The following is a 10,829-nucleotide window of genomic DNA, read 5'->3' as shown; positions in this document are numbered from 1 at the left end:
TCCAATTGCCTAGAGGATGACATACATGTCAAACATTTTTAAAATAGGACTCCTTAACTAATCTCATAATTAGACAAGTATTTTCAGATAAGCAACCATCCACATGCTTGCATTAGGACCACTAAATTGCCCACTGACTCAGCAACAACTACTACTACTACTCCTCCATCCTCACTCACTCACTCTCTCTCTTTTTCTTTTTGTTAAATAAAAAAATTCAATTTAATTATGTTGTGAAACTGAATATAATTACACTCCGATGCCAAAAAATATTCTCTTGGGGATTTTGCATAATAAAAGCGTTATTGAAAAAAAAAACAAAAAAAAAAAACACACGACACGCGACACGCGACACATGGTTGGTTAAGTTTCAAAATAAACGAGTATTGCGATTGAAAGGAATGTAGTTGTAGCCAAGCTAGAGAACTTTGCGCAGCAAGTGGAAGGAGGAGATAAAGACCCCCGCTGATGATGAAGTCTAGTAATTGTTCAAGAAATGTGTTTTTTTTTATTATGAGACCGGCCACTAGAAGAAGATTTTATAGATCATATATATAAGAACGTTTTATCGCATCAAATTAATGTCATGCTTTATGCTTTGGAATTCTGGTGCAATATGACAAATCATCATCAGCATCTAACTGTCCATAAAGAAATTTTTGCAATAATAGAACAAGAAGGATTTTTCAAGTCACAATTTTTCTCTTTTTTAATTTTTCTTCGTAGTAATTTGGTAGGTTGTTACATTATTCCAAAGACAAGGGCTGTGGGGGTTAATAATTTATCTAGCTAAAAGCCTATGAGCAGGAGGAGGATTCCTAGCTATCTCCTCTTTTTCAATTAGTTATTAGTAACCTAATCAATGTTCTTGACCTCCGTCAAAATCCATTGAATTATTGTTGTCCTTTAAATAGATTGAAGATGAAAAATTTGCTCGAATAAGAAATTCTCAATTCCGCCGCAGCTAGCTTTTAATTTCCTTTGCCAGAACCAATAAAAATAAGGAAGGATTGAACATCAGTCAGCAGTAGTTGCAACTTTCAGTCGCTCTCCCTCACTAAGTTTGTCCCATCCTATTGGGAGAATTAGCGGTGTGGTGGACGCCTTACAGTTAAAAAGACACTCGAGTCAGTGTCATACCAACAAGAAAAAATTTGCCAGTGCAGATCCCGCAATATGCTCGCCATTGCACAAGTGTTAAAACCAAGAACTAAGATAATTGTAGAGATAATTGTGACAGCCAATCTACCATGAAATTTCGAGGACCCCTTAGAGACAAATGAAAACGAAAATAATTGAGGACATTTTTTGGCCCCCCTTTAAGCACGACAATTTGCGCGTAGTATGCTAGTAGTACCTACCAACTGTTACTACTTACTGCTTTCAAGTAACATGTTAGTTCACAAAAACCAGGGCAATGGAAGCATTCGTTCATAATTCTTTAAAACTTTTTTAAAATGTGTGGTTAGCATAATTCTTTAAATTTAGGAGAAGTACTTTTGGCTCCCGAAAGCACTTTTAGCACAAGTTCAAAATTAACTTTGTCAAAACAACTTTTATGCTTCAAAAAATTGAAAAAATATATATTTTAACCTTTTTATTATAAATTTTGAACTAAATGAAAAGATAAATATGTTTCAAAATTCAAAACTATGCATTATCAAATGGAAAAATCACTTATGCAAGTATGGATCCAAACAATATGACTAAACACTCAATTGGCACTTTAATCAAAAGTCGAGGAAGCCTTTGTCTAGTGATTAAGGTTAAGATTCCAGAAATTAGAAGTCCTAAATTCAAATCTCCCTATCCCCCTCTCTGCCTCCTAAATCTCACCCTTTCCCTACTAAAAAAAATTAATCAAAAGTTCTAATGATTGAAGTGCCTTTTAATAAATTACCGCAATCTCAAATGGGCACTTAATCAAATAATATTTGTTATAGATCCTAGCCTTTTTTTTTGGGGGGTAATATGCAATAGCTTTTAGTCAATGCAACATAGAACAATTACATGACCGCTTACAGCAGGGAAAACCAAAAACATACGTCCCAGTAAGACAGGAAGAGACTCTCTGAGATTGTTACAACTTGAAATTACACGATAAGGCATTCCATTTTTGCCATACTTCTTTGTTGAAGTACAGAACTTCAATAGTGGTTTTGCAGAATTGCCGACAGGCAAAAATCAATCACCAGCATAGCATTTCTTCTTCTAGTACAAATACGTATTCCTATCTATTCACATGGGCATTTGCTTTTAGACAGAGAACATCCATCCAATACACTGATTTGTAAAGGGTCGTCACCATAAATTTGAAAATCTCTTTTTTTTTTTTTTTTTGGTTTTGCCTTTTCGGGAGGTGGGGGATGGGGGCCTTCAAAACCTCATATCAAAACAATGCAATAGCAACATAGAACTTTATGAAAAGAGCCGAATTATCTATTACTATTTTCATCTGCGGATGACTCAGAAGCCGTATCATCTGTTGCAGAATTTGAGGTTGTATCCAGAAGGCTTTCGCTATCAGATGATCCACATGATGTTTGGTCTTCTGTAGGTTGTTTCAAGTACCAATACATAATACTTGCCGTCAGTGTCAGGATCATCTTTTGGTTCACCTAAAAGAACATGTCATCGTATTATTAGTATTACTAAAAGATGTAAATTAACCATCAGCGAAAATTAAAAGAAGAAAGGACAATGTGATATAACTTATATCTAAGATATGCATGATACCAACGATGTTTAGCTTAAGTGAAGCATGATAACAAGCTGTTCATGTCTGTTTACGTGTTCTTAGTTGGAAGCAGCCCCAGTACGAAATTTCCGGATATCAGTTGCTCCTTAGTCGACTCACACTTAGATATCTCATATATTGTCAAGTAAAATGCTAAAAGGCATATTCTGGCACTTATTGGAGGAATGAATGTGACCTATTACTTTGCAGCTAAATGGAGAAAATTCGTTTAAAATAATAGTAACGGGGAAAACTTGGACATTAGAAATAGAAATAAACACGAAAAATAAATAAAAATTTACCTCTATTAAGTCTTCGGGAAGGAGAAATATAGAGCATCCCAGCTTCCTTGCAATACTAATAATGTAGGTTGCGTTCATCCTTTTCTCCTCCTCTATATGGGCACATTTCACAGAAATTTGCAATGAGTTATATCACAGTAGCTTTATGAACTCCAACGATTGAAATTGAAGAAAATGATAGCATAAACTCTGAACATGTAATGTACTTCTAACTAGTTAAGCTAATAACTCATATTGCTCTACTAAAAGGGACCAATCTCGAGAACTTCGATTCAATAAATCGAAAAACTAGAAGTAACAAGTTGGCAAAACTTCTTCAAAAATATAATCCTCATTAATGGAGACTACCATTAACCAGACTACCAGATTGCCAGTTTTTGCAAGACAAACTTCTATAAATAATCTAGATGCTACAAACTGTTACAGAAAAAAAAAAGGGAAGAGGGAGAGAAAATAAAAGGAAGCTACAGGATCGGATTAGCGGCAGGTAAAACTTGCATTTGACTCCACATAACAACGTAAAGATATCTACTTGTTCATTCTTTGTACTTTGACAGGCACAACATTCTGTCAACTTCGGAAATTTAGTGCATTAGGCAACAGCTCACATTTCTTAACTAGACTCTGGTATTATTCGTCAAATCAAGTGAATTATCACTTGATCATAATAGAAGAGCTTGTATATTTAATTATTTATAATCAGATGCAAACAAGCAGCAAGTGGATAACATCAAGAGAGATCTGAACCGAATGTACCAGTTACTCCTTTTGTAACAAGACTCCAATTAACAGCTCGAGGATTTACAGCACTAAGCAGCTCAAGGAAAAATGTGCCATCAGACAAACTCTTATCCTGCAAGTCAGACACAGTGATGACCTTATTAATTGAATTTCAGCTAATCTCAACACAAGTTACAAAAATAATTGGCCCACACAAGTTTGTTTTGACTAAATAAAGAGCGTACACGATCTATTCCAGACACAAGATTTTTCCTATCCAAGTCTAGACTAGTTCACAGCAAAAAATAGAACACGTAATTTTTTTCTAGAGGTGAAAGTCTTTGTTTCATTGTTTTAGGAGTTACTCTCACAACACCATTTGTGCTTCTTATGCCAAAAAATTAGGTATAGACACGTAATTTTCAAAAACAAAAAAAAAAAAGAAGAAGAGAGAGCGAGAGAGAGGTTGACCCAAAATTTTTTTGAAAAAAAAAACAGAAAATAATAATAATAATTATTATTATTATTATGTAGAAGCTCTAGGAAATATGCCTTTGTTCAGTAAATAAGCAAGAAAAAATCCTCAAGAAATCTTTAACAATTTAGTTTGCTACATTCGCAGGTACCAAGAATCACAATTGCAGAAAGAAACAAACTACAGCAATGGTACCTTGAAACTGCACATACGACTGTTGCTTCCTGAATTTTTGACTTTGGTATTAGCCCACTCTAAAATATCAATATCCATTATTTCCTTTCCATGAGAATGGAATCTCAAGTTCTTCAGGAGCTGAAGCATGTTACATCGCATCAACTGCCAAAGGTAAGCTGAAATTGAAGTCCAAAACTTTGTTTTTAGAATAGATTAAATATTTTGGAAGTTAGTAAAACAAGAAGTGAACGGTTAAACTTCATCTAATGGAAGGACTTGTTTAACGTGTCGAAGACTAGTCCCCAAGAGGTAAATGTGGAAAAGCACATACCAAGAATCAGTTTCTTATTTCCTTGAACAATATCATTTCCGGCAATATTAACCAGCGAAAACTTCAATTGTTTCCCAATCTTGACAACTTGGTTACAGTTTTCAACTTTCCTGAATGGCATCTTGATTGGAGGTTTAGAAGCGATTTTCCAGTTAACAATACCCGGAGACACCTTGTCGAGCGCCTCTAGAAGCACCCATCTGCAGGCACAAGGAAGCTACAGAGAATGAGAAAATAGATAAACCCAAATCCCTGCAATAGTATGTGACCGCTACGTGATTTTGCAGATCCAAAGTAAAATGGCACTATTGAGGATAAACTTTTTCATCCCGTTGTGTTGACAAGTTTGTAAAGATCCAGCATATATACTGCGAGCAGGGTCACATACCCATCTCTGACATCTTCAAAAATGTTGTCTATGTATGTTGAGGTTCCCAGACTATTTATCCAAAATCGAAATGCTTTCTCCTCTCTGGAGATTTGGGTGTCATCTGGCGATGATTCAAGAAAAGATATCTGTTTTGTTTGTGTAGAGAGACCATTCCTGCGAGCAGAATCATTACTTAGCTACTACAAAATTAACACTGACAGATTAAAAGCAAAGACAAAGGAAGGGAAAGCACAAATACCGTCCTAAAATGCATTATCTATCAAAGAACAATCAGACAGCTTCAAATGGACAGTTTCATTTGGAAACAACCCAGAAATAGAACAAGTTGATCTGTCAACATATATAACTTTCAAAACATTTGATCTTTAATCATTGTCATAGCTACAGGAATTCCTGGTTGATGATCCACGATGCCGGGTTCTAAATTCTTCAAAATTTTTCATTATGCTCAGGGGGTCGGCTCCTTAGCTAAAGCTCAGAAGGTTGGCTCCCATGAGATTCATAGCAGCACAACGTTAAATCTTTCTCTATAAACAAACTTTTCAAAGTTGTCATGCATTGCAACAAGTACATGTTTCAGCATTTGAAGCTTTAGTTGAGTATGAATCAGAATAACAGTGACATAGTGCCACATTTCCAATTCTAGAGTCTATTCCCACACTCCACTAGGGCAACTGGAGAGTGGGGCATTTTAAATTTTGAAGTAGATGGCTGGCCTGGTGCCAAAACATTATGGAGCAAAGGTACCGAATAAAAGATGTCGCTAAAATATGAGAAAAAAGCACGGAAACTACACTAATCAAAGCATGTTTTTACTTCAATACACCCTTTTTAAAACCATGCTATTTACTGTTGACTTGGGTCATCATTTGTGCCAAGGCAAAATACATCAACTTCATTTTGGTCAAGGTACTTGCTACAACCAAAAGAAAATTGGTATCTGCTAGCAAATAAGCAAGGACTCATCATATTGGAAGTAACTCCTTACCTATGCTGGAAAATATGTGCCACGAAAGCAAGGTTAAGATTTGGAGATCCTTCCACAATATCTTTTGGTGTTATGTATCTCTTGCAGCCCATTCTATCTGCATGTTCCAAAACGAGCTTTGCTCTTTGCAAAGGATCTTTTGTAGCTAATGTAGCTGGACTACTATGCTCGGGAGCAAGAATGTTCAAGAGATAAGCATAAGCCTCAGCATCCTGTAGCCGAAGCAGATGAAAACCTCAAGTATCAGGCGCTATCCCACCATAAAACAAGTACATGCATTTTCAAAGAAGTGGGAAACAACTAACAGGAGAAACTTTTCCTCATTATGACAGTATTTCAGAAGGACTCTCTTTACCAAGTTCTGTTGACCAGATGTAAGACTGATTAGATAAAAACAACGAAAATCAGCCAGCAAAAAGTTTGAAACTAGAGGCTCTTGCTAAAGGGGACATTTTAGTTCACAAGATGGCTGCATCAAGTGGTGACAGCATGTTACCACCTTAAAAATTATATAGGCAGTCGAATCAAGCGTCTAACAAGACATGAAAAATGTTTCTCTTGCTGAAAAAGAACTAATCCAGCAACAACAACTACTTGTTGCGTAGGAACTTCCTTGTGCAATGTTTCAACATGGTATAACTAAAGCTTACGAAATTATCAGCCATTTCATTGATGCATTGTTTATTAAGAAGGTAGAAGAAGAGACTTCCATCTGCCTACCATGCAAACCAGAGTTGATGAAACCTAATGTGCAACTTGAAACTTGTGGCTTCTAGTTATTCTATACCGTGAATAAATGAAAGCCTGAGAGAGGTAAAAAATTTTCTCAGTTTAAACACATGGTTGTGAAAAAGTTGAGTTATTCGATTGTTCAAAGAACTAGAGCATTTCAGGAGTATAATTTTCATTTGCATTCAAACTACAAAGCCTCAGTACACTGAAAGGCACTAAAATTTGAATATTAGATAATGCATATACCTTTACATCAGAAGAGAAATTTGTGACTGTTTTCTTGTATACTGCTTTTTTTAACTGAAAATTCATCCACCTAAGCAAAATTTTTTCTGGAGCAAGGCTCATCAACTCCTCAATGTCCTGGGCATTGCAAAAGATAAAGTGGATTGTATCATGGGAAGTAATTGATATTGTTGGAAACATAAACCTGGAGGAAGATCTTCACCTTACTATCATCAACCAATTCCACCAATTGAGGTGTTTTCTTTAAATTGAGATCCGCCAGTAGTTGTATCTAAAGCATAACAATTGCAGCATAAACTTTAGTATATTAAAAGACCACAAGAAGTTAAATTGGTTTGATAACAACGGTGTCGAGGCTAAACATTAGAAGTTATAATAACCCCTAGGAGGATTATACATAGGAAGCCCTTTCATCAGAAGTAGAACATCAGAGTAAGAATCTTCTCAGCTAAAGATAATAAAATAACTATTTTCTGGACAGAACATACCTTTATAATCTGCGATATCAATCCAAGAACAAGATGCCTCTGCGATACAAAAATTTGATGTCAGTAACCGTTATCCAGGAGGACATAAAAGAGAAATTAAACAAGAAGAAATAGAGTTTACAGAGTGAAGACAAATTTAAACAAGATCAGCCGTGGAATTACCAGGTGGAGCATCACTTCGATCATAACTAAAGACAATTTATTCAGGTGGCGTTAAAAAATTGTTGAGGAAGGATATGCTAATACTAGCAATTTAGTCACGCATAAGATTCTAAGGCCAACCAAAATTGGAAGACTAGTCAAATATTTGTTGAATCAGAACCAGAAGCCTCAAAATGTTCCACAAGTTGTTCTGTAGTAAAAGTAAATTCTTCGCTTTCCAACCTCACAGTTTGAATGAGCTTAACAGAACCTCCATTTGATGGAGCAAAATAACACCACTTTCCTAAACTAGGGAATGTCATATTTGTGCATGAAAAGTCCACACAAACTGGTTAAGTTGCGGAAGTTTATCTAGGCTTTAAATGCTTATTTATGATTTCACAACCATAATCAACCATTTGCTCAACATGTACTTACCCTTCCTTCAATAAAGTCTTCATTTCCTATATTGACTACAGTACATCCAATTGCCTTGGCAGAGTTGAGGCAAAGGGTATGATTCTCATTTCTTTCCCATGGATTGAGTAATCTCTTGGTATTTATTGCCCGCTCATCAATTGTTCCTGGCACTGCCACATTAATGAGCTTACTGCACGGGAGGATGAAAAGGAAGAGAATATATCACCATCCAGTTGACTGTATTCAACACGTAGACTAGTAAAGCAAGCAACACACTACAATCACCAGATAAGAACTCCATCCTTGGCAATTTCAAACAGGTCATTAGTTGAAGGATCAATGGGGAGGTATTTCTTTATGAACTCATCCTCTGCAAGATAGTTATTAATGTGTGCCACGTAGGATGCCTTCTCGGATTCACTGATTGTGTGAAGCAAGGTAGAAGTGGGAGACTTGAGGAAAGCAGATGAAGTTTTTACACTTCCCATTCTTGCAGAGGCATGTGCTTGAAGTTTTAAATAGACCTGCCATGAGTTTAAAACATCTCTCATGAGTCAAACCAAGTAAAAGATCAAAGAACACATCCTAGCAACTTTTGAAAAAGAAAAAAAGAAATGAAAACTAGAATCAAATCAGAATTTTAACTGTCCTCAATTGAAAACACACAAAACATTAAACTGATGTGTAATCGGAGAATGTTAAAGAAATTTTGGTTTTTCGTCCCAGTAGCTTTACTCCAGAAGCATAATTTCGGCAAATTTGTTAGGATACATCAGTACGGACGCTTTTAGGAGACAAAGCTCAAAAAAGCTGAGGAAAAAAATTTATCAAATCCAATAAAATTGGAAAATTAGATTTGAGTAACTCCCAAAACATTAAGCTCATTAATTTTCTGCATTCACGTTTTAAAGATGAAAGTGTCACGAGAATATCTATGTCTAAATAGGACATACAACGAGTTTCAATATCTAACTTTGCTCGACCTGAGATTCTTAAAGAGCAGACGTCAGTTCTCGAACTTGTTGTTTTTCATTTTTTGCATTATTTTACCTTTAAAATATAATTTGGAAATCCTCTTGGATTGCTCAACTGCCAACAGTAGTTTGAGTACATAAATGAGTTCACTAGCATATAGCAGTATTCACAAGTAGAAAATCGTACCCGAAGGAACAGCTCGAAATCAACATCTTCATCCAAGTTCTGGTACGAATCTTGAAGAAATGCAGATCGTTCCTCTTCGGTAAGACTCTCTCCAACGTGTTTCAGTTTACACATTCTCGCCGGCAGGTCAGCCACCTTCAAAACTCCTCCATTTTCTCTTCTGATCGTCGAGAACTGCAAAAAAAGAAAAAAAAATCAGAACACGGAGAATCGTAATCCGCATCATATCAACTGAAACTCAACTCTCAAACACCAATAATTTGTAGTACAAGTTTTAGACACTCACATGAGTTTTCAAGCTCCGAAGCTCCACCTGAGTGAACTGATTCTGCAGCCATGGATCCGACACCAACACGCCTACATAACCAGCCATTCTCTTGCGATTCAAACAGAGGATCTCTGTTTTTTTCTTTTGTCCAACGGAAGTGAATTGATACTTTTGGTTTGTGTACTCTCTCTCTCTCACTAAAGAGGGAGTTGTGAGGAAACAGAGGAAGAGGAGAAGGAAGAAGGCCTCTAACAAACAATGGGGACGGGGTAGAGCTGGCAGTGAAATGAAAGCAAGGTGGGGTGGGGGGAGGAGGAGAAAGTGGGCTGGAGAGTAAGTTTCCGGATAGAATTCAAAATATGACCATACTGTCCCTGTAGTTAACCGTTTTTATTAGAGTCAGACTCAGCTCATTAGTCATTACCCCGCTTTTTTGAATGAACTCTCTCTCTCTCTCTCCCCCTCAGTTCTCAATTTGTTTGATTAATAAATGAGCATTACACTCTGTGCTATTTACCTAACAGGATCGGGGCTCCACTCGGGGCTCGGGCGAGCTGCTAAAAAGGTGAAAAGTTGGTTAATGCTACTACTAAATTACTACTTCCCCCTCCGTTCCACTTTAATAGTCCTTTTTTTTTATCTGCTCCAAATTATAGACCACTTTTTAATTAAAAATTTAGTTATTTTTTAACTACTCTAAAATATTCTTATTCAATATAAGTTATTATTAGTATAAATTAATTTATTTAATATAGATTGTTATTGAATGTAACCTAACACATTTTTTTTGTCAAATAACATATCCCATTTAATACATTTAGATTTTTCAAAACATATTGATAAATGACTAAGGATTGCTTCTTTTTTAACCATCAATTTAAGTTCTCATAAACCATCAATTCAAGTTTTCATGAATAATTAATATAAAGTTGTACTCTATTAAATGTAAGAATATTTTAAAAAAAATAGCAATCTAAATTTATTTTTCAACAAAATTAACTACTTTTTTTTTAAACTATGTGAAAAAAAATTAAAAACTCTCAAAATAGAATGGAAGGAGTACTTATAGTTTACTACACTAACAAGAGAATTGTAATGGCAAGTGGCAACCGCAACTTTCTCTCTTCTTTTTTCTAAAATAATTGCGGTCACATGGATGAGGATGGGGAGTATTAACGCTTCACGGTAGTTGTACTCTTAGCTGGGCGGTGAAATTTGGAAATCTGCTCCTCCTTACTTACTTTTGGGATTA

The 10,829-nt window shown here is 35.7% G+C and overlaps 1 protein-coding gene across 1 annotated transcript; it reads right to left on the bottom strand.

Moving 5' to 3' along the window:
- Positions 1-2,042: 2,042 nt before the first annotated feature.
- Positions 2,043-9,902, bottom strand: LOC113749113 (fimbrin-2). The gene is made up of 14 exons (XM_027292777.1): positions 9,596-9,902; positions 9,310-9,483; positions 8,434-8,672; positions 8,167-8,338; positions 7,588-7,626; positions 7,302-7,370; positions 7,100-7,216; positions 6,122-6,333; positions 5,131-5,286; positions 4,743-4,942; positions 4,430-4,587; positions 3,796-3,892; positions 3,040-3,131; positions 2,043-2,618 (listed from the first exon to the last, which is right to left on the bottom strand). The coding sequence occupies exons 1-14, from the start codon at positions 9,680-9,682 to the stop codon at positions 2,436-2,438; spliced, it is 1,995 nt and encodes a 664-aa protein (XP_027148578.1). The 5' UTR covers positions 9,683-9,902; the 3' UTR covers positions 2,043-2,435.
- Between the last annotated feature and the right edge of the window lie 927 nt (positions 9,903-10,829).

This window comes from Coffea eugenioides, chromosome 1, assembly GCF_003713205.1.
Source record: "Coffea eugenioides isolate CCC68of chromosome 1, Ceug_1.0, whole genome shotgun sequence".
Lineage (NCBI taxonomy): Eukaryota > Viridiplantae > Streptophyta > Magnoliopsida > Gentianales > Rubiaceae > Coffea > Coffea eugenioides.
The sequence above is the reverse complement of the archived record's forward strand: the minus strand, read 5'-3'. Positions and strand labels throughout refer to the sequence as shown.